The 24,548-nt window shown below is 37.8% G+C and overlaps 2 protein-coding genes across 11 annotated transcripts in view; one reads left to right on the top strand and one right to left on the bottom strand.

Moving 5' to 3' along the window:
• MED12L (mediator complex subunit 12L) overlaps positions 1-24,548 on the top strand; it is a 334,106-nt gene that overhangs the window by 246,057 nt on the left and 63,501 nt on the right. For 4 of the 7 annotated variants that reach the window (XM_053221300.1, XM_053221301.1, XM_053221302.1 and 1 more), the window contains 9 exons: positions 7,847-7,994; positions 12,266-12,384; positions 13,229-13,372; positions 14,428-14,591; positions 17,824-17,955; positions 20,957-21,184; positions 21,821-21,962; positions 23,577-23,697; positions 24,050-24,151. In XM_053221300.1, the coding sequence (XP_053077275.1) occupies positions 7,847-7,994; positions 12,266-12,384; positions 13,229-13,372; positions 14,428-14,591; positions 17,824-17,955; positions 20,957-21,184; positions 21,821-21,962; positions 23,577-23,697; positions 24,050-24,151 (1,300 nt within the window). Of the gene's footprint in view, positions 1-7,846; positions 7,995-12,265; positions 12,385-13,228; positions 13,373-14,427; positions 14,592-17,823; positions 17,956-20,956; positions 21,185-21,820; positions 21,963-23,576; positions 23,698-24,049; positions 24,197-24,548 lie in introns of all 7 variants that reach the window. The other 3 variants (XM_053221297.1, XM_053221298.1, XM_053221299.1) reach the window with 1 other exon arrangement.
• P2RY12 (purinergic receptor P2Y12) overlaps positions 1-24,548 on the bottom strand; it is a 46,259-nt gene that overhangs the window by 5,374 nt on the left and 16,337 nt on the right. Inside the window, exon 1 of one of the 4 annotated variants that reach the window (XM_015072508.3) lies at positions 7,597-7,948. The exons of the other annotated variants lie outside the window; for them this stretch is intronic. The gene's annotated coding sequence lies outside the window, so the exon portion shown is untranslated. Of the gene's footprint in view, positions 1-7,596; positions 7,949-24,548 lie in introns of those variants that run through there. 4 annotated transcript variants of the gene reach the window in all.

The following is a 24,548-nucleotide window of genomic DNA, read 5'->3' as shown; positions in this document are numbered from 1 at the left end:
ATCAATCAATAAACTTTAAAAAATATCTTAGTAATTTCAGTCAGAAATTTGAGTCATGTAATGATCCCAATCTGTTAGTCATCTAGAGGTGTGATAGTGGAGTCCTATAAAAGTGGGAATTCTTACATTATTTCTATTTTGAAATGTATTGCATTAATCAAATTTTAATACTTGGTTTTTGGTTTGGAGACACAATAGTATACTTGTGGAAAACACTTTTATGCCTACGTACACTTCAGAATAATAAGAGCCAACATTTGACTTCTTATATTGTCGTGAATTAACTTGTTGAATGATCTCTGTTATTCTCTGAAGTAGATAGTCATCTTGTTTCCGTTCTCTGTATGATGGAAATTGAGGAGCAGAGTGAAGTAGGGACCCCATTCTAACTGATCTCAGAGCCTGTACCTGTAACCACTGTGTACCTAGAAATCCTCCCTGTCTCAGTGTCTGCTCGACCTAACCCCCCACCCCCATGTCCACTTTGTTGAGGCCCTGGAGCAAGAGGTAAATACCATGAATGGAATGGTTGTACTGTTTTCAAGAAAATAGAAGTCATATTTGCCTATACACCCAATTGCAAACTTTAGTGTAAAGGATGTTTATGAAGTGTTTTTAAGGTACTCAGATGAAACAAGGCTTGTGGAAAAAAAAAAAGAGCATTACTGATTTCAACAAATTAATATGCCATACTAAAGAAACACTAATTGAGGATAATGATATCTTAGTACATTATGAAGAATTTATATTTCCAAATTCCTAGAAGGCTATGAATAGTGATTTGAGGGGTAAATCAAAAGGCCCCAGCTCCTTATCTAAATTAACTTTCCTTTGATTGTAACTCACAACCACCTATCTGTAAATCTTCTCTGGTAATTTTCTCATTAGGAATTGACTGCCAATTACCCATGTAGATCACTTTCAAGTGAATCATCTCAGGTTATAAAAGTATACTGTTGGGGCGCCTGGGTGGCTCAGTCGGTTAAGCGGCCAACTTCGGCTCAGGTCATGATCTCATGGTCCGTGAGTTCGAGCCCAGCATCGGGCTCTGTGCTGACAGCTCAGAGCCTGGAGCCTGTTTCAGATTCTGTGTCTCCCTCTCTCTGACCCTCCCCCGTTCATGCTCTGTCTCTCTCTGTCTCAAAAATAAATAAGCGTTAAAAAAAAAAAAAGTATACTGTTGACCCGTGAACAATGTGCAAATTAGGGGTACAGCAGTCAAAAATTCGCGTTATAGCTTAAAAAAAATTTTAAGTTTTTAATTGATGTATAATTGACATATGCATATAAGTTTTGACTTCTCATAAACCTAATAATAGCCCACTGTGGACGGAAGCCTAATCGATAATATAAACAGTTGATTAACAGCTATTTTGTATGTTATATGTATTATGTACCATATTACAGTAAAATTAGCTAGAGAAAAAAAATGTAACAGTCCACTTCTAGTACTCTATTGATTGAAAAAAGTCTGCACATAGGGGCACCTCGGTCACTCACTTGAGCGTCCAACTCTTGATTTTGACTCAGGTTATGATCTCATGGTTTGTGAGTTTCAAGCCCCATGTCAGGCTCTGCTCTGATAGTGCAGAGCCTGCTTGGGATTCTATCTCTCCCTCTTTTTCTGCCCCTCTCCCCATCTCCCTCTGTCCTTCCCTCCTTCCCTCTCTTTCTGTCTCTAAATAAATAAATAAATAAATAAGTAAATAAGTAATAAATAATCTTCAAAGGAAAAAAGTCTGCACATAAGTGGGGCCCATGCAATTCAAACCTGCGTTTTTTGGGGGTCAGCTATATTATGGTACAGAGAAGTAGAACAAGTTGTACACTTGAGCCTGTCATTAATAAACAACAGCAAATGCAGTTTATAATTGTATGTATTCTCATTGGAAACAGGACTGATTTTGATGGATTTGGTTAATTTCTAAGATTGAGGTGACTTCACAAAATGAATTTGTAGCCCAGAATTTTTACATGTAAGTGATTTAATTGGTTGGTTTATTTTGCCACATCTATTAAAGGTAGTCTGCTTCTCTGAAAATATTTGCTTCAAATGGATTACTCTGAACTTAGAGAGCCATGTCCTGAAATGGTAGGACCTGGTGTTCCTTGTGGAATCAGGTTAGGGCAAGAGAATGGAGATATAATTGAGACATTTGATTAGGTCTTAGGATATTTTAGTTCTCACATTGCATGGTTTCAAAGTGTGGTCATTTTGACATTAGTGAATGTTTTGAATGAACACATGCATTTTAAGGCACTGCTTACTCATAGAATTTAGTGGTTTTACCCGTTTGAGTATAAAAATTGAGGTCGTATATGAGACATTCTCCACAAGTAAAGATTCTTGGGTGTGGGGTATTTTGCAAAAGAAAATGTCATCTTGATCTAATTATCTGTCATCCCTGGCTTGATTGTTTTGCTTGAAAGCAGAGGACTAGTAAATATAGTCAAACGCACTGTTGTTCATTTTATTGTGCCCCCAGGATGCATTGAGCCTCTTGCCCAGAGCTGTCATTTCAGCCATACCATGGGCCTTAAGCTAGTGTAGAACAAAAATTTCTTGTATAAATCTAATGAAAGGAGTCTCCTTTTTTTTGGATTTAAAGGAGTTCTTCCATTTCAGGTGGAGTAACAAATGAGAAGAAGCTGCTAATTTCTTACTCCTTTGATACAGCCTCTCCATGCATGTCTGCTCTCTTCTTATTACACCTCTGCCCAAGGCTTATCCCTCATGTCACACTTATTTGGAAGGTCATTTATTCTAAACAGAGTAATGTGACGTATTGAAAGATTCTGCGAAAAAATAATTTGGAGGCCTCTTTTAAGAGTTTTTCATTTAATAGATAAACAAAATCTTTATGTAAGTAGCTCCATTTTTTTTTAAATGGTAGTTTTTCTGCTTTTCTGGGATATGGGGTAGGGCGCTCTGTGCAATTTATTTCATGATGACTGCTGGGTTTACATTTGAATATTTATACACAATTATAGAGTGTTGGAAGTATCAAATGCAATATCTTGTTTTTTTTAGGACCATCACATTTACTTCATCTGTTTTTCATGAGTGTTTGGAAGATAAGGAAGTATATCTAGAGTGGGATTCTTTTTTATCTCCTTCTAAAAAGAACATTAATTTATTAATTTTAAAATTCTCTGATGATTGGGTCAGTATAGAAATACCAGGACATATGAATGAGGTAAAAGGAGAGTACACAGCTCTGATAATCACCTCTGTTATCCCATCTTATGAACACACATACACGCTTCCGCAACATGTCTAATCACTTAGGTTTTGATGATGACTTAGAGGAGACCTGACTTCAATTAACTCAAATTCTTACCAGTAAGGGTATTTAGCTCAAGATACCTATTTTAATTTCTTCAGTACTCCAAGCCTTCTAGGGCTTTTGGACATGTCTCCTCCCAGTTTGTTGCTCACTTAAGTCTTTGTGAGTGTCAGATATTGTCTGAAGAAGAAGAAAAATCGGTCCTGAGGATGAGATTTTCAGAACTTAGCTTATACGGGAGATGACCTGTTTAACCCAAGCACAGCAGCGGGCTAGCAGGAGACGGGTGGCCGGCCTTCCAGAGACACAACAGTTGATTCTTTTTTCTGCCCAGCAAGTTGTGACCTTCAGGGTATAAATAATGGAGTATGTATCTGATACAGATACCAACTATTCAACTTGACGGTTTTTTAATACCTATTTGAAGGAACAGAGAACTCATTGGTGCTTTTGGAAATATTTGGCCCATTCTCTTAGGTTGACCTTGTTCTCATGTACTATAAATTGCTACTTGAAGATGTAGATTTTCTGTAAGTACAAAAATTTGATATAAACAAATCTTGTGGGCTAATGAAAAACAGTCACTTTTGAAATATCTTTGAAGACTAGTAAAAGCTATCATGATTTACCTGAAAATATTAATTATCAGACACAAATAGGGTCTTCAGGCCCCATATAGAGGCTAATGGTTCTTTTGCAGCTAAATGCATATTTTTCTTGATTTTTTAATTTCATCCCTTCACTCTAAACTCTTGACTTGGCTGCTTCTGGTCCACCTCCCTGAGCAAATCAGAGCCAGTAAACTGGTGAAAGCTTTTTCAAGTTTCTTATTTCCTTACCTCCAAATTTCCCTATAGTTTTACCATTTTCTTCCCCGAAGTAGAAAGTTGTCCTGGGTTTTCTTTACAAGCTAATCCAAACAACAAACCATTGTTTCCTATCTCCTGTATCAGCTATCTACCTTCCAATCTGGATTTCCTTCATGGAGATTCCTTTAATTGAAACATACCTTTGGAACAAGAGTTTGCCTTTGGTTTTCCTAATACACCTATTCCCCTCCACCTTTCAAGCTATTGTTCTTCCTGACCAACTACTAGTAAATGCAGGTTACTTGCCTCACCCTTACCATTTCACCATCTACTCTTACTACAATCCTGTTTCCGGCTTTCTGCCCCTACAGAGAAACTTCTCTTTTGAAGTTGATGTGTAGTTTGCTTTTGTTTTTGTTTTTTTAAATAAGTCAGAGAGGCAACATTCATTGAGACTTCTTGCTGCATTTGACACTGTCGATGGCCCTCTTAATGTCCCCCCCCCCGACTTATGTGACCCCCACTTGTCCACTGATCTTGTTAATTATGGAGATTATGTGTGCATCATTTGATGGCTTATTTATCTCCTTCCTGTCTCTACTCTCTTAGTTGTCCCCTCCCCTCAAAGAGAACCTGGGGGTTTTGCACCCCTCCCAGGGACATATTGCTCTTACCTCTAAGCTGTTACCTCTGTGTAGGTCCTCCCGTCACACCACCTACTCGACATTTATAATATGTATCCACCTGTGCCTCCAATTCCTCTCACCTACAGGTGAATTCATGAGCTCCCTGTCCTTATAAGCTGCTTCCCTCCTCCCACCCCAACAAATTTTATCTAGTGAGTCCATCTTGAAATCTAGTGAGATGCACATTCACTCAGATGCCTAATTCTTTCCCAATTTCCTTTAGTACTTTTTGGTTTTGCTTCTTATTGTTTTTTATTCAGGCCACTGAGAGATAGTTTTCACACCCTACAGACTTTTTGGCTTTTTCTCTCTGCTTCTCATTTCTCCTCTTCAGTTCTATCAGCACTTAGCTATCAGGTTAGGTTTTCTACAGAACGTTTTTGTTCTTACTTTCATCCCTGCCCTATTCTTTGAGTCATGTGTTCTTTCATTAGTCCACTTATTTATTCATTGTTTAATGTATTTGTCATAAATTAAGTGCCTACACAGTGCCACTGAGGGGACTATAAATGTGAATAAAACAGACCTGGAGTTCTCCCTCACAAAACTGACAGAGGAGCAGGGAAGACAGACATTAAACAAATACCTCGAAAGTGAGTGAATTACACTGTGGCAAGTGCTCCAAAGGCCCTCTTCCCCTCCTTCCTCCTCCTGGCCCAAGGGCATTCACTACACTAAGGTGACAGTGAGGGACCTGATGCTGTAATTGTGTACAGCACTTCCACACATGAGGGTCAAGCTATTGAGAGTAAGTATTTTAGGTGGCAGGAGGAGCAAGAGCAAAGGAAGGAAGTATCCTGGTGCCTTGAGGAGATGTTGAGTAATACAGTTCGGTGTGGATCTGGGGCGCATGCAAGTGAGAAGTGGAAGTGTTGAAACCTGAATGGACAGCGATGGGCTCTCTGATATGCTGCTTTGCTAAGTGCTTTACATGCTTCATCTCAGTTATTCTTGCAAAAATCTTACAAGGAAGGTGGTGTTAGCCAACGTTTCAGGGGAAGCATCCAAGGCCCAGAAAGGCTCATTAGGACAGAAAGACTCAGGACCATGGAGTCCGCAAGTGCCACAACCTGAATACAGCCATAGCTCTCTCTTACCCTGAACTTGGGCTGTTATTGGTACAGTATGGAGCCATAGTATCTCTGTGTTTGTGCTGAGCACATGGGTCTTTCCAAGGTAACTTCTTTTACTGTCACCATTTGGGCTTGAAGCTCTGCAAATGCTACTTTTATGACACTGAATCTGTGCTCATGGAGGACAGGGAGCATTCATCCTTGTATTTTCTCAGAGTCCCTACCATCTTGTCTTACCAAGGTAGGTAAGGTAGGTAGATCCTCTAAAAGCATTTGTTCAGTAACTTTGATGACATCTTTCCATCACCCATCACACAGAAGTTTACATTGGAACTGTTTGACAGGTGCCTTAACTAAATACATTTGTCAGGACACATGGCTGGCACTGCCTGAGTTTTTTACAGTGTTCTTAGTGCCTTCCCCCTGTTCCCTTTACAGGGCTCCTATGTACACATCCCGTCAGACAAAAAAGAAATACAACAGCTGTACTCTGTAATGGCAACAAAAATTGGAAATTAATAAGCAGCTCAGGTCATGCCTCAGTGCAGCCAAATGTAGGAATCACTCTCTATGTTGACTTTATCCCGTGATTAGGTCTGTCTTTTGAAACTTGAGAGGAAATTGGGATAGTCAGAATATTAATAACAGCAGTTTCTAGAAGAGACCTGCTCCTAGCTCTTTTTTTTTTTTTTTTTTTAGGATGCAAATGTGAACACATAAAATGTTACTAATTCTGGACAGGGTAGCAAGATGGACTGGCAGGGTATACAAATGCATATTTCTGGTGGAGTATAACAAAAAGGGTATCGGTGGGGAGAAAAGGGGTGCCTTGAATGCAAGCGTGTGAGGACAGTGATGGAAGGTGACAGCAGCTTAGAAAACGGGCTCTCGTTTCAAGAGTAAAATGTGACTTTGTGCAAAGTGCACATGTGAAGTACTTCAAATGAAGCATTGGGATTTTCCCAAGTCTCCAGGCTTCTGCTCTTTTTTTTAGCCATTAGCAACACATTACACTTGGTCTTCCCTAGAAGAAACTCTTTTCTCCTTCAAGCTCCTTAGAATTAGGTACTGTTAGGAAGGGTCCTTGCCTGTAACGGATGAACGTATACAGAAAGATAAGAAAAGTGATTGTACCGAAGGATAGAAACTTACTAAGAAAATGGAAGAATATAGGATCTGTGAGAGAATTTAGAGAGAAAAATTCAAAACCAGTCCTAGGAGAGAATATACACCCTCTACTGTTTCACTTAAGCCAAGGAATGTGTTTGTGTGTGTGTGTGTGTATGTGTGTGTGTGTGTGTGTTATGTTGGGATGACATAATTTCTTTTCCCTTGTGGGAAAAATAGTGCTTGAATTTACTGTGTCTGCGGCACAGGGGTGGGGAGGTATTCCCCTAGAGGAAGGTGGTACTGAACATGTTTGCGTTTGCAACTCTTTACCTCACACCTAACGAGACCTGGACTCTTTGTTGTTAGGTCATTTGGAAATAAATATACATACACCTCACCCAGTCATGTGGGAGGCCAACGGAACAGTTTTTCTCAAAGTATTTGAGGATCATAGCAAGATCATTTTTTGAAATAGGAAATATTTAGTGATGCTTTATATAGAAAACCAAGCTTACTAAGAAGTAACATTTTCCTTAAGGAAAAAGTGTGACTAAATAGTATGTAATATGATGTGAAATTAATACCATGTTAAATTTTAAACAATGAAAAGTTTTCAAGAGTCAAAACTTACTCTGTAGAGTACGCCCACATCAAATGCTTCTATTAAGACTTCGGGTCAGTTGACACTTTTTTTTTTACTTTAGCAAGTTCCAAACTGGAAAAACAAGGGTGTTGCCAGTGGAGGTTGAGGTGAATTGAAAGGTGGGCGGGATGCCACCGCCAGCCAGCACCGAGAGGCTGTGGTTAGTGCATTTCATGGATGGGAAATGCAGCCCCGCCCCTGCCAACAAGGGTTTCAAAATGCATTTTCTGTTTTTCAGGATGAATCTTCAAGTCATGAATGTAACCAGCGCACAATCCTGCTTTATGGAGTGGGCAAAGAGCGTGACGAAGCGAAGCATCAGCTGAAGAAGATTACCAAAGATATTTTGAAAATCCTAAATAAGAAGAGCACCACAGAGACAGGGGGTAAAGACCCTTAATGCCTTTGCTCCCATTGGGCTGTCTTTTGGCCTTCCTGTTAGCACAGGCTTTATCAGAGTCCTGGATGTCACTGTCACCAGAGTGTTTCCTCTCATGAATGACTGTCATCTTGAAATATGAATAAGCACATTGAAATTTTAAGGCCTTGGTTCCATTTGTAGTAAGCTTTATATTAATTTTAATTTTAATTTTCTGCCCCCCCCTTTTTTTTTTAAATCCTTCCCATATTTCCTGTATGGGAAGTACCTAAATGAAGTACTGAAGAATGAATTGGAAACCCTTAGTCTGGAAGAGTTCCACTTCTTCAGTTCTCTGCCATCCTGTTTTAGGCTTGTAGTTTGCTCTGAGTACTCACATTTGCACAGTAATTGAAAAGCATGACAGTGTAGTTGCTGATCTTTTCTTACATTAGAACGATACTTGCAGTAGGTTGCTGCCTATAACAGCGAGCGATTTCAAGTTACACAGAAATTTGGTTCTTTGCTCGGTAATGCCTTCTTTCCTTGGAAAAGTGTTTCCCCATGCTTTGGACATAGTTTTTTTTACACGAAACTATGCCTTATATTATGTTACCACATTGCATAATTGGAATTCTGTAATTATCCACTTCACATTTGCCTAATTACTCTTTTCAAGGATTGTTTATTTTATCAGGCATTCATAAGATTTAAAATAAGATATCATTATATATACTTCACTGCCATTACTGGTGTTTATTTCTTTTACTTAAATAATCAAAGAAAAAAAGTGTTTGGGTTTTCCCTATTTATACAGCATTCTTCCTTCCACATGGCACAGACTCCTCTAGGAACCCTACGTTGTTGTTCCATACAAAAGACACACATTTTTATGAACCTCTCTCTCCCCAGGACCTCTGGTCTTTAGATTTCAACCAGATGTTTTCCTAGAGCTTGTCCACACTAGATCTTTGCAAGAGAAAAGTACAGAGAACTAATACAAATAGCTCTCTGTCCTCTCTATCGGTAGATGTGCACATGCAGAAGCAAGGTACAAAGGCAAGATGGTTTTCAGTGTGAATGTGGTAGTGCAGGTGTCTGATGTCTGTGGCAGTTGTCTTTAGAGCATAATGGGAGGGTTAACTTTCATGTGATTTACAGCTCTTCCCTGACCCCCTTCCCGTCCATTGCCCCTGAAGGACCTTGTACCACACTGGCTTCGTGAGGGAACAACCAAGAATTGTGGATGGGAAATGAAACCTTGTTGTTGTTGGCCTGTCGTTATTGAGCTTGGTTTTAGAAAACAAACACCCACCCCACCCCCACCCCCGAAACAAAGAACCTGATCTAAGAAAAACTGTTGATCAGTTGTTTTGCTGTTTCTTTTTGTTTTAGAAAAGAGGAAATGGATTGCATTTAGAAGGTTGAATTTAGAAGCCTTGTAACTAGCTAGCAAAGGGATTTGAAACTTCTTTTTGTGTACTTGGGAACTGGGTGGACACTGTCTTCTTTAGAAGGGTCAGTAATACATGTTTTATCAACACTAATTGTAGAGAGTCTTTCCAGCTCTTAGGGAATTTGGGGGTTTGGGAGGTTGAGAAGAATGGGAAAGGGGAGGAAACAATGCAGTGTCTTTTTCTGTTGAGCCTACTTCCTTCCTTCACAGTGAGTGTTTAATGCCCGACTACAGTCTGTCCTATCTTTGTACCAGTCTTTTAAATAGGCACTTCTCACTTTTGAACTCACAAAGAGAACATCTTTGTTGTTCCATGCTACTTTTTGAGTTATCAGCAATAGAACCACCACTGTGGAGTGGCATTTGCAGTGGGGATATTTGTCTTTTCCTCATTTTAGATAAAATTCCTCAATCACATATGTGTTAATTTGGGATGTAGTGAGCTGCCTTCTGATAATGAATAGTCAAAGGTTAAGTCCCTCCTTAAAACCTACTATGCTTGCCAGAAGCTAGCTAGCTGTACTTCAGATTAATGGTAATTTGTCCATCGTTTCAGCAAAGAAGAGAATTGGTAAAGCAGGAAAATATAGTTTGTGTTAGCGTCTATTGATTTGTGCCTATATAGTGGTTTCGTATTGTTTTGAGGAAATCATTAGAAGTGGTCTCAGATTAGCCAGGCCTTATCTAGGAGTTTAAATGGCACTTGCAGTTGAACATGGTCAATCTTCATTTTTCTATTTACATTGGCTGGTCATCTTTGGTTGTCAGTGTTTTTTTTTTTTTTTTTTCTTTTTAAGTACATTAATGAAGTTTACCATGAGAATAAAGACAAATGTCAGGATCATACACTTTTTTTTTTTGTAAAAGAAGACCAAAGTTAAGCAACATAAGAACAATAACATATATTATGAAAGCAGATTAAATAAAGTAAATGAGGAAAATCTGTAAATTATGACTAAATTGTTATTCGTGTAAATATCATTAAAATAGTCTATTGAGAACTACCCCTAATTTCTTAAATGTTTCTTTGAAAGTGAATGTAAATTGCCAAGAATCAACTGTATATTCTTTATATGAGGTTTTAAGAAGTTAGTTACCTGTAAGTAAATAGATCCTATTTAGCATAAACCACAATCACATGCACACACACACATGCATGCACACACACACGTGCATGCACACACACACAAGATGCATTTGTGAGTTCTCATGGTGGCAATACTTCAGATGTGTTATTTTTGTTTGTTTATTTGTTTTGTTTCCAGGAAGGAGTGATTAAATATATTAACTTCACTTTTACAGTACATTATACCCAAAATCATTGATGTGAGTTTTCAGCCTTGGATCAATGATGTTAGTAAATGGAAAATTCAAAACTTGGATATTTTAAACATGCTTATTACATGTGAATAGCTATATTTAAGGCAAACCACCATAGTTAAATTGAGAATAGATATTGAAAAACAAGTAGGTTTAATGAACTTCTTTGTTCTTATTCTTTGTGTTAGATATGGTGTTTTGAACAAAAGTGGCACAGTCTCTTACCTTTTGTTACCACTCACCTTTTGATTCTATTTACTCTGGTATCAGGGTTTGTTAGCTTTAGGAAATAAAACACCCTGCTGAGTGTGTGTGTGTGTGTGTGTGTTTGCACATAAGCATGAAGCATCTAGACTATGCTTCCTTATATTTGAAAGAGGATCTCTTTTCTTTCAGTGTTATTTTCTAAAACCATTAGATTTACCTTTATCAACATCGTTTTGAGTTGAGTGAAATATTTGTGTCTTTAATAGAAAAAAATCAGTAAAGTGGCCTTGGTGCTCTGAAAGTAAACTTTCCTAAATAAGATATGAGTGGTAGAGCTCCCTTCTTATGACCCCTGAGAATCGTAGTGTTGGAAACGATCTTAGGAAGCATATAATCTGATCTTTGTTTTTTTGTTTTCTTATTTTAGATTTGTCTTTATAAATTCATGTATTTAAAGATATTTAACACAGGACTTAATTCTTTTGGGTCTTATCCTTAGTACTGTTAATAAGAACTAGAGTCCCCTGGGATAAGAAGTGTTTATAATTTTTTTTTTTATTTTGGAATTTTTTTAAAACTTCTTCATGCTAAATTGATAAATGTAGCACTTTAACATTATGTGGAGAGATTTAATTCTTTGCTACCCCTAACAATGTTAGAATGGTATAAATTTCCTTTTTTACATATTAAATTTTGGGGGATTAATATCCTGGTGAATGCCCTAAGAAGATGCCAGTGACGTATCCTGTTCTGTCACTGTGACCATCGGTAATTTTTACCCCCTTTCATTGTTGCTGTCTTCATATTTTAAGAGTTAGAAATGTTTATAGAGGTATTTCCCAGTAATAGCCAAAATATGGAAACTACTCACTAGAATTAAGAAATAAATGGTAGTATGTCACACATTGGTATACTATACATGAATGAGAATTACTCCTTTTAGAACAAATTCCTTTTAGAACAAATTAAAGTTGCCTCAACAACATGGATCAAGCTCAGAAGCATATTGTTGCATGAAAGATGCTGGATGTAAAAAGTATCTCTCATGGTTCCAAACTGGACATTACTAATCCAAGCCTTTAGACTTTAGGATCTTGGTTTCCTGGGGCAGAGAGGACTAGAAGGAGACTGAGGGGTTTCCGGGGATCTGGTGTGTGATTTTGTGCTTTGAGTCTCAATTATGCGAGTGTTTTTACTTTGTAGATATTCATAGTTTGTGTGCCTCTTCATATATGTTATACTTCAATAGAAAGTATCCACTGAAAAAGTCAAGAGCTTCTATGAAATGAAAAGTAATGTATCTATTGTATGTTTAGTTGGAGATGAAGGACAAAAAACCAGGAAGAACAAACAGGAAGCATTTCCAACTCTGGAGACTGTGTTCACAAAACTTCAGCTCCTTTCATATTTTGATCAGCATCAAGTGACATCTCAGGTAGCCATTTAAAACTGTGTATTGTGCATTTGGGGTTATTCATTTGCACTGCGTAACAATTTCTTTCATGCAGTATATACTTTTGGCTTTGTTTGGTTTTATGAATACGTTTTTTAAAAAATTCTTAGTTTTGAGAGACATAGTACAAGCTGGGGGGAGTGCCAGAAAGAGGGGTGGGGCACAGAGGATCCAAAGAAGGCTCTGTGTTGCCAGCCAAGAGATCATGACCTGAGCCAAAGTCAGATGCTTAATGGGCTTAGCCACCCATGCGCCCCTATAAATATGCTTTTTAAACGTATTCACAATCATCTCAAACTCTTAAGTAGTTCAGTTTTAAGTGTCAGGTTGCCCTTTTCAGAGAAATTTATTTTTTTCACAAATATTTTTACTTTATAATAATAATAACCAACACTATGTCAAATAATCCCTAATGCAATACTTAATACATTTTGGCCCTACATTACTATTGATAAGGGAGAAATCTGTTAACGAGTGAAATAAAATACTACTTAGAAGAAACCAGATCTGTGTTGTTTTACAAATCCATTGATATTCAAATAAATGTTATCTGGAAATTAATTAGCATTTGTAGCAGTTTTACCATTAGGATAGTTAGGTCAAAATCTTAATGACAACTTGCCTTGTATCTTCAAAATACAGTTGGAAGGAAGTTGTTTGATTTTTATATTGGTTTGATTGATTGTTGTTTGATTTTTATATTGATTTGGTTTCTGTGGAAATATGTTTTAAATTTTAAGAGCAATATATAAATTCAAATTTCTTAAAAAATTAAAATAATTTTAAGTACTGCTTTTCTAATTATTTTCACATTTTTGTTGTCCAGATCTCCAATAATGTGCTGGAACAAATCACAAGCTTCGCTTCAGGAACATCCTATCATCTCCCTTTGGCTCACCATATTCAACTCATCTTTGATCTTATGGAGCCAGCGCTGAACATCAATGGACTAATTGACTTCGCAATACAGGTGTCAGAGAGACCCTGCTTGTCTGATTTTTAGGAAAGCAAACCTGCTAGACATCGTACAACTTAAATTGAGCGGACCACTGTATTTTTGAATAATTGAGACCTTCTGAATCAACAGTATTCAACTAGCGTTTTAATGGCAGCTATGTCCATAATTTTCAATTAAATAATTATAATTGGGGCTAAAATATATAATAGTCATTTAAAAATGTGAGCGGTTTTGAGGATTGATTTTTGTCTTTTGCTTAAGAAAAGGTAAAATTTACCATTTATTGTAGGGTATATTTTAGGTTAAGAACAAAAATAAAACCGTATAATTTGATTTGTCACATTCCATTTTTTTTAAGGGATTAACATTTGTTTTGTGTTTTTGTTTGTTTATTTCTTTTGAGAGAGAGAGGAGGAGGGAGGGAGGGAGGGAGGGAATCCCAAGTAGGCTCCTTGCTGACAGCTCAGAGCTGGACTTTGCACTCAATCTAGTGAACCTGAGATCATGACCTTGGCTGAAATCGAGAGTCAGATGCTTAACCGACTGAGCCACCCAGGTGCTCGTGTCCCATTAGATTTCTTATACACATACTTGAGTTCATTTATTATGTTATTAGTGAGTAGAATTTAAACTTGTTTTCTATTGCTTATTGGAGGTGTTAGTTTGTTTATAACAAGAAAATAATGATAAATAACATCTGTTTTCTTAAAAAGAAGGGAAAAGAGAAGAAAAAGTGAGAAGTAGGGAAATCATCTGGTCTAGAACTTGGGGCTTCCCTCAAGTTTTGGTAGATATTTCAATGTTGGATACTTCCTGACTGTATATACCATGATGTCTAGACAAAAGAAAAACTGTAGAATTTGGCAAGGGATTAAACATAAAAAAGTTTAATTCTAGGGGGCTTGTTTTCTCACACTGTAGTTATATGGCATATGGTCCGGGGACATGATAATGGGTGAGATAAGATGGTGTTAGAATAACTCAATATATTCATGGCTTGTGAAGATAAATGTTTTTCCTATCATTTTGGCAGCTACATTTTTATTCACTCTTTTCTTCCTTTGTAGCTGCTAAATGAACTGAGTGTTGTGGAAGCCGAACTGCTCCTGAAATCCTCCAGCCTGGCAGGAAGTTACACGACGGGACTGTGTGTGTGCATTGTGGCTGTTCTCAGGCGGTACCATAGTTGTCTGATCCTGAATCCTGATCAGACAGCCCAGGTGTTTGAAGGGTTGGTATACTAAATATCATTATTTTTTTTCAAATTAATGTTTTCCATGTATAATTGGTGATGAGATATTACAGTGATTTTAAGAGGAAAAATAGTACAGGTGCTGGTTTCAGTTTAAAAGATAGAGTTAAAGACTACTTTTGCCAGAAAATGTTTATCTGAGAAGGAGATGTAAACATGAAAGATAATGTTCTCTTAGTAGTGTATGAGTCTTTCCTGCCCGTACTTTGTACAAGTATAAACCAGTTATTCAGAGCACTGCATCATTTGCTACCCTGAACCATGGCCTATTACAAATGATGAATACGTGCCAGCTGCTTTGCTGATGTCATTTCAGTTTATATTCGAGACCAAATAAGCTTTGCATGCGTTCTTACCTTAGAGATTTGCTTCTTCAGTTTTATTTCTTTTGTAAACTAAAAACATCTTGACAAAAGTTAATCTAGAACAAATGACTTCCTTGTTTTGTAGTTTGTTTTTCGTTTGTGTGAAGTGTAGGCTAAAGTTTTCTTCACTGCTGTTCATGATGTTGGACTGTGTCCTCACATCCCCCATTCCAATCTGAGGTTACAGGAATGAGAGAAACATAAAGAACTGTCCTCGGGGCGCCTGGGTGGCGCAGTCGGTTAAGCGTCCGACTTCAGCCAGGTCACGATCTCGCGGTCCGTGAGTTCGAGCCCCGCGTCAGGCTCTGGGCTGATGGCTCAGAGCCTGGAGCCTGTTTCCGATTCTGTGTCTCCCTTTCTCTCTGCCCCTCCCCCGTTCATGCTCTGTCTCTCTGTGTCCCAAAAATAAATAAACGTTGAAAAAAAAAATTAAAAAAAAAAAAAAAAAAAGAACTGTCCTCTATGGAGTTCCTTTTTGTCCACTTCAGGCTCCTTTCTACAGGGCTTTATATAAAAAAAGGACAACCTCTTTTTCTACCTTTTTTCTTTCTAGACTTAAACACGAGGTTCTTTGGATTCACAGTGTTTTTTTTGGTGTGTGTGTGTGTGTGTGTGTGTGTGTGTAAATTAGCACATGTAATCAATTTATAATTTATTCTAGAGTGACATCCATTTAATAGCAGTTTTTTGGGGAAAAGGGAATGCTACCACATTAATTTTACACGTAGATTATTGACTGAAATCTGAAACATCCCAGATATTTTTAAAAGTTTGAAAATAAACATTTTTGAATTTAGGAAATATATGACTACTTAATAGCCCTCAACTACCATGGAAAAGTGAATAATTGGTACCAGTTACACATCAAGAAATTGAGACTCAGTCCTGTTAAATGAAGTGTATGTTGAAGTGATGTACTCAATATCACATGGCTAATAAATCTCCCAGATTGCTGAAAGTCATTCTGAGTTAGAGCAATTTCATGCTATTGGATTAATACTGTACTTTTTAAACTGTGTATGGAAACCCATGAGTCAGTAATGAAATCAATATTATAGGTTTTGACAAATTTTGTTATTTTAAAATTTATTTGTGTCATTTATTTTAACAGTTTAAATTTATTATTTATTAAATGTTCATAGAATCATATTTGATCTTATATTTTTAGTTTATCATGGATACTAAGGATCAATGTTTTCGCAAAGATCTTATTTTGTACTGATATGAATATGCTGGATTTCAATGCAAAATGTTTTCTTATCTCTGACAAGTGAAAAAGATCAAGGCAACACTGCTATACTCTGGATGCCTACCAAGCTCTTAATAAATATTTGTTACCTTTAAATTAAAAAAATTCTTTCAAATGTTTGTTTATTTTTGAAAAGAGAGGGAGAGACACAGTGCCAGTGAGGGAGGGGTAGAGAGAAAAGGAGACAGAGTGTTTGAAGCAGGCTCCAGGCTGTGAGCTGTGAGCACAGAGCCTGACATGAGGCTCGACCTGATGAACTGCGAGATCATGCCCTGAACCAAAGTAGGCCACTTAACCAACTGAGCCACCTAGGCGCCCATTTGTTTACTTTAATCACAAAATGATACTTCGCTTTTTAGAATATGTCTGGAATTTATGTTATGTGAATCTAGTTATCAACATAGCGAATCCTCTACTTCTTAATTGCAGGATACTTTTGCTGTAATTGACTACTTTTATCAGCTCTCTGGTTGCTGTGTCTGCTGATATCAATTCATAGGGCTTGGGGTGCAGCATTGTCATTTCTTTGCAGTTTCCTGGGTTCTACCTCTGGTATTTCTGATTGTAGCATCCTTCTTGGCCTCAAAAGCCTAGGCTCTCTTTGGCTTCCCCCCCATCCCCTGAATCGCAGAGAGAACTCTGGATGTGAGTCTAGAGACCTAAACACCCCTCTTGTTTGTGCTGTGAACTAGCTTTTTGCCTGTGGGCAAGTTACTTTACCTGTCTGAGCCTCAGTGCCCTCTTTATAAAAGGAGGAAGGTGAATCAGATGATTTCAAAAGCCCTACTTAGCTTCAAAATCTGAGTCATCGATGATGCAATTGTGGTATTACTGAATCCTATAACAGAATACAAGGTGGTAATAGTGGAATCAGACTCATAAATAGGTCAATGGACCACTAATGTTTACTTCTGTGTTATATGAAGTATTATGTTGAATGAACTGTGGCCAAAGGGGCCATCGTTTTGATATGGGGAAAGGGGCACTGAAATAGAGTAGTAATGGTATTTCTGAGTTGAAAGACGTCTAGGGAATGTCACTAAAAAGAAAGGGTTTTAAATTCTTACATTAGGTAAACTAAAATTTGTTTCTAGTTTGGATAAGGAAGGAGAATGTGACTTAAAATCCTGAATTCATCAAGTTTTTGCTAGAACCAGTTCATGGTCCTGAAAGTGAATTTCGCAGATTTACTGATGTAGAGATTTGCTCTTTTTCATAGGAGTGGACTTAAGAATCTTTGCAAATAGCTTCTTTTTTTTTACTGAAGAGAGATTGTCTACTACAACTTTCTTCTTGTGTTCTGGTCATAGCAACTTAATTGATGGATTCTTCCATACATTCCTTCTGTATGGAGGAATTTCTTTCCTTTCTTGTTGTTAATGGTATTTCCAAAGTCTTTTTAAAAATCATTTTGTATTTCATTATCCTCATAGAAAAAATGATACCTTATTCAATTATTTACTATTGTATCAACAATCTAATACCTTTTTCCTTACCCAAGTAATAGCTGCACATATTCTTATTCTAAAAGATTCAAATAATAGCATATATATTAGCAAAATACGTGTCTCCTGTCTTCACATATTTTTCTCCTCAGGTTGTGTGGTGTGGTAAAGCATGTTGTGAACCCCTCAGAATGTTCTTCCCCCGAGAGATGCATCTTAGCCTACCTCTACGATCTCTATGTGTCATGTAGCCACCTCAGAAGTAAATTTGGAGACCTCTTCAGGTGGGTAGAAGAAAATCAATAGGAATGGCATCATGCCTGTATTTGTTAGTGACCCGACTGTGATATTGTCATCCTTGTTAATAATGAACGTTAATCATATCTGCCAGAATTCATATTGAATTATCTTTCATTGTAGCTTTAACCTCCTTTTGCCAATTACTATGCATGTTTAGCTCTGATTGCAATTCTGAGATAAAGTTGAGAGTAAACATAGTTTGCACTTGCTAGTACCTCACCTGGAACGTTGTTTGTGTTTGCATGCTTACTTTCTCACCGCCTTGGCTTCTCTGCCTCTTTGACTGTCTTACTGCAGATGGTATCCCTGAGTGCCTATGATTCTGTGCATCTTAGCACCTGCTGTGCCCCCACCAGTAGACAGGCGCTAGAAAATACATACTTAATGATATTTTGAGGAAATTTTGATGATTAATTGTGGGTGGGGGGAAGGAGATGGTAATGGCTGCAAAATAAATTTGTCATCTAGAAGGAAGGAAAGAACCATCAATTACAGTTACTTTTTCCTGAATTCTGGGAGCTCTGTCTTCCTGGTTTGTGTGGAATGTGACTACTGACCATTGCTTTGTCACTACTGCCAGCTCTTGGTTGGACTAGTGCAGAGTCATAACTGGTTTCTCTGCTTGCATCCCTGACTCTCTTTAGCATATCCTCAGCATACCTACAAAAGTCATCCTTTTCAAACAAGAATAACTTGCAGATTTCTAGTGGCGGCTTATCTACATGAATAAATTCAAAGTCCCAACTGCCTTCAGGATCTGCTATATATAATCTCTTCTTCTTTCCTTCTGTTTATGCCATTCTAACCACATGGACCTCTTGACCGGTCTTCACACACTCTGAGCATGCTCTCTCTTGGGGCTTTTGCACTTACTGTTACCTCTCTAGTAATCTCTCCCCTGTTACTTGGATGTCCATGCCCACAGTACATTCATAGCTCTACCTTCCTGACCACCCTATTTTAAATAGCAACCTCTTACTCCTCCTCTCTGTCATTTTCTGAATCTTAGCATTTGCTACCACTGGGTAACTTACATATTTATTTATGGTCTGGCTTCTTTCTCAACTGTAAGTTTCATGAAAGGAGGAACTTCATATTTTCTTCACTGCCATATTATGATACCTTGAAGAACATTTATTTGGCTCCTAGTAGGCACCGCAGAAAAGCTGGTGAATGGAAGATAAATCCAAAAAAACCATGATATTTTTAATGGTATTGATAGGGAAAGAATGGGAGAGTATCATCATGAAATGAGCTAGGTTTCCAAATAATTGCTCGTAGAACATTTGAGTGGGTCTCAGGAAATATGTTTCTACAGAAATGATATAATAATAACCGTGCTCACATTCTTACTTACAGAGAGCTTTAAGTTTCAGTTTACAGTTTTCAGATGGCTTTCTCATACATGATTTGGTTCTCGCAACCGCCCTGTTTTATTTAAATAGTGAACTTCCCAAGACCCCCAGTAGCCTGTTTGACCCCTAGTGTTCCCTCAGGGTAGTGCAAGTATGTTAACTCAGTGAATTCAAGTCCTGTGCAGTGAGTGTGTGGAGATTTAGGAGACCAACAGTAAGCTGAGGATCAGTACAGTGTTACATCATAAGATGTGGCGCTGGTTAACGTTTCCTCAATTAAAGAAATGGAGGACAGGTGCAACCCTCAGGAATCCCTGATGTCAGGCATTATTTGTAGCTTGGGATTAAGAAGAATGGTGAAACAAAAGCTAGATACTTGGTGAGATTTCTCTTAGTATGCTAATAAAAACAGTTTTAATAATTATATCTGTAGGAGCATTTATAATAAAGTTGTGTAAGAGGATTATTTAGGAGAAAAAGCACTGATGATATCTTGCCCTGATTGTGCTGGTACTTAGTGGGCCAAGTACTGTTCTGGGTCCTTGCCATCAAGATCTTTAATCTGCCCACCACCTCAGGAAGTAGAAATGATTGTTCTGACAATAAATGATTATTCCTCATTCATAAGTTAATAAATGATGAAACCTAGATGTGAGCATAAGTCATTTTGGCTTCAACGTGTGTGTTATTTTATTACTCTGTCAGGTTTTTCGGATGCAGGCAATTTCAGAAGAAAATGTTTGAGTTGGTTCCTTATTTCCCTAGATGCCTGCAACAGAGGGTGGTAAGAATTTGAGAGTGACTAAGATGACAGCTACCTTTTTATTAAAACAATGAAGTGCATTTGGACAGAGTGTAATACATGATACAGGAAGTCTAGAAACAAAGAGTAAGGACACTTCATGAGCCACAGAATTCAGAAAAATTATGCACTCTCAGCTGGAGGTAGCAGAGGGTCAACTTGAGAGAAGTCTAGACTGAAAGAAAAATGGGGGCTGAATCTTATAAAAATTGAGAAAGAAAAGCAGAATTCTTCTGGGTTCTAAAGTCAGACATGGATAGATTGGTAGAATTAAGTTGGAAAAGAGAACACTTTACTATTTGCTGAGGTCTGTTTCATTAAAATGACACTCAAGGTATTGGGAGGTTGAGGGAACCAACGAAGCACAGTTTGTTTTTGTTTCATTTCTAGTGAGAAAGTAAAACAAAGTAAGAACTATTGCTGAGTGAGAATGAATGAAAAGTTGAGTGCGAAGCGTGGCAAGAGTTAAGACAGTAAAAAGGGAGATGTTTAAAAGCACTGGTGACAGTTCATTGTTCATCATTTTGAACAGGTCATACTCCAGATGGCAAGCTTACAGGCTTCAGTCACATTTGACACGTTTTTATATAAGTCGTCTGCCAAGAAAGAGAGTATAGAACCCTGTAATTACTGCCACTTAGGGGGTGGCTTTAGTCCTGTCTGTTAGACCGGTATTTCCCAGTCAATTAAGAAGGTGGAATCACAAACGACTAATGTGACTCTTCTCCAGGAATACCTTACATTTGCTGCCATTGAATCTGTCCTTAAGTGAAATTGCTTTCTAGTTACTCTTGTTTTATTTTTTAACTCTTTTCCTTGTAACCTCAGTAGTGCCTGTTCAAAAGTTAAGCAAACCATATATAATAATGTGATGCCTGCAAATTCTAACTTGAGATGGGATCCGGACTTCATGATGGATTTTATTGAGAATCCTTCAGCTCGTAGCATCAATTACTCAATGCTGGGCAAGATCCTTAGTGACAATGCAGCCAATCGCTACAGCTTCGTCTGTAACACGCTCATGAATGTATGTATGGGCCATCAGGATGCTGGAAGGTGAGCTGGGTTACCCTGGAATTCACAGTTAACCGTCTAGTCCTTGCGTTGGTGCTACTTTTAAATTAATGTCTTTAGTAATTGCCTGGGCTGACATTTGGATGTTGTTTGCTCCCCCCCCCATTTATTCCTGATTTCATCTCTGCTCTGTACTGTGATTTCCTTAGCCTGACAGAGTATGCTGGCTGATTGCTCTGGCATGAGATGCTTTAGATATAAACTATAACTTGTCTATCCATTTACAAAAACATAATAAAAACATAAATTAAAAAATCCCTATATTTAAAAACACTGTGTTTTCACCTACCTAAATTACATAGTCTTTAATTTTACGTTGCCCTTAACAGTGGAAATTCTGAAGTCAGATTTGTTCCCAGGTCAAAAATATATTAATTGGCATCTGTACTGATTATTGTTTGTGGCTCAACAGCATCAAATATTAAACAGTATCTGAAGCCTGTTACTTGTATCTTTGCTTTCAGGTTCTGCTAGGTTATTTAACAAGTGGGTATTTATTAAATCTTTGAATCTTAGAAATGAATGACTTGTTTGATGGTAGTGAGATATGGGTTCATTAAGTATATCACATTTGCGTGCTGCTATCCTGTTCTACTCTGTTCTTTTTCCTCCTTCTAGGATTAACGACATAGCCAATTTCTCCTCTGAGCTGACAGCTTGCTGCACTGTTCTTAGTTCAGAATGGCTGGGAGTTCTGAAGGCTCTTTGTTGTTCTTCAAATCATGTGTGGGGGTTTAATGATGTACTTTGCACTGTAGATGTAAGTTTTCTTTTTCATTTAAAAACTCATCTGTGCAATTAAATATTTAGTTAGTAATTATTTTTGATTGACTGAACCAACCCTTATCTGAAATGTGTTTTTTTCTTTCTCTGCCCAAAGGCAGTAAACAAGAATGTGGTTGCCAAGGATTAAATAAATGAAAAAAGTAAATAAATACAATAGCTTAATCAACAGCAGAGATGCCAAGAGTTTCCTTGTTTGTTCGCTGAAATTTCTTACATACAGTCTCTTCAGAGCTATTGGCTCATATTATTTATCAAGTGCCTTGAGTTCCTCATGGTACAAGACATAATTTACCAACAGGAGTTTGCATTTTGAAGAGAACCACTTTGTTTTTTAAAGATCAAGGTGCATTCTGAGAACATAGGTTTCACTAGGTTGCCTAAGAATGCCCAGGCCCAGAAGCATTGGCATGTCTTTCCTAGTGATTGTGCCTCAAAGTTAGTGAAAAGATACTCAGTATGTGTCACTGCTTTCTTTCACATATCCTGTTGTGCCTGTGATGTGTAAATTTCTTAAAAATCTGTCATGATTCTCTGTTTTTCCTATCACCATCTTGGAGTGATCTGTGTTACATGTTGGTGTATCTTTGCATTTTAAACCCCACCTTCCAGTTAGAGGCTTAATTCCTAGTTCTGGTATCTCAAGACTAGATGGATTATTCTGCTCCATTCTGTAGATACCCAAGATACACACACACACACACACACACACACACACACCACACATGGATATATGTAACTCATATCTGTGGCCTGCTTTTCCAGGCAAAAATATCCTAATTTTTATTGTTAACATAATTCTTTAACCTCTTGGTTGTTTTCTGTTATACTTTACCTTACCTTTGCTTTGTTCCCTCATCTGCAACATTGGGATTACTAAAAGTATGAGCCTCATGGTGATATGCTATTAAGTGAGGTCATCTTTGTAAATCACTACACATGATTATTGGCATATAGTACAACTTAACGTGAGGGCTGCTGCTTATTTCTTACTGTTTTGTGCCAAAGTCTTATGAGGTCTCTATAGGTAGAGGATTCATTCTGAATGAATTTATTTTCCTTCTCTTTTTTCATTCTCTCTCAAATTTAGGAGTCGGTTGGAAATTTTCAGAGTTGCTTTTTAAGACTAATTTAATTATATTATAGAATCCCTAATAGTTATCACTGAAAAGAACTCTTAAAACATCAGTGAGGCTTATTTTTCAATTAGGGGAATCTCCGTGTTTTTTTTCCTGCTCTCTCACAATCTTACCCTTAAATGTTAATGCCGCGTTCTTCTAAAAAGTTTTCCTTATACTACATCTTATTAGGAATTTCGTGATTTTGTTTTTGTTTTGTTCAGTTATGTGTACTCAAGGAGAAACTCAATATCTTTTTGTGGCATTGTGATGTAGGTAAACCTCATCCTTTGTCTTATAACGTAAAAATAGGCCTTAGAGGATGATAATCCTGATGTGTAATCATTTCCCTCTGTTGGTTCATTTTGGGATTTGTGATCTTACTGGTATTGCCTACATTTTCTTAGATATTAATCTTAGATATTACTTGAAAGGGCGTTGGGTATTAAAACATGTCAATGTTTTTCTTGAAGGTGAGTGACCTTTCATTCCATGATTCATTAGCTACTTTCATTGCTATTCTGATAGCACGACAGTGTTTCTCCCTGGAGGACGTCGTGCAGCACGTCGCACTTCCCTCTCTCCTAGCAGCAGGTACGACACATCCGGAAGGGCTCTTGTTATTTGTTGTCTTGGGATGGTTTCCAGCTATTACAACAACACCGTGAACGTACTTTTTAAGGCTACATGCCTTGGGCAGTGGTGTGGAGTTGATGTAAAGTTAGTAGGATTATAAGTGTTGTTCTGTACAAAGTCCTATGGATCCCTATAGAAACGGTCATTTTTAAGGAAGCAGTCTGCCTCCTCTGGAAAGCATAGCCAGTGCCTTCCTTCTTAACGTAAGGAGCATTTATATTTAAGTTATTCTAGAAAAGTTAGCTTCAGAGAAAACCTGAAGACATGTCAGTCAATCAATTGGAAAACTTGCTTTGAAAATCTTTCCTAGCTTGTGGAGATGCAGATGCTGAGCCGGGGGCGAGAATGACATGCCGACTCCTGCTTCATCTCTTCCGAGCTCCCCAGGCCTGCTTGTTACCTCAAGCAACCGGTGAGCCGACAGCTATAAAATCCCCAACTGCATGTTCATTTGGAGGTACAGATTCTAAAATGTCCACGTGGGCTGTCCATTCTGCTATTTCCTCCCTGAGTTTGGTGACCTTGCTTTTGGGGGGTGATGAAGGAATGCACCACTGCCATCGAGAGGGCTGTCAGCACCCTTGATTTATGCAATATCAGGATGTATTGAGAAACTAAAATCGAGTTAATAAACAATAAAAATACTTTTGCTCTGAGGCCAAGCCACGCTGGTGGTCAACATGATCCTCAAACCTGTAAACCACATCATAGCAGCTTAGGGCAATGGTGACTCATTTATTCTTTTACTAAGGTAAGAGGAATAAGGTAAGAATTTGAGGGGTGTTAGTGAAGTGTGTTTCTGAAGATCA

The sequence above is a fragment of the Acinonyx jubatus genome, chromosome C2, assembly GCF_027475565.1.
Source record: "Acinonyx jubatus isolate Ajub_Pintada_27869175 chromosome C2, VMU_Ajub_asm_v1.0, whole genome shotgun sequence".
Lineage (NCBI taxonomy): Eukaryota > Metazoa > Chordata > Mammalia > Carnivora > Felidae > Acinonyx > Acinonyx jubatus.
The sequence above is the reverse complement of the archived record's forward strand: the minus strand, read 5'-3'. Positions and strand labels throughout refer to the sequence as shown.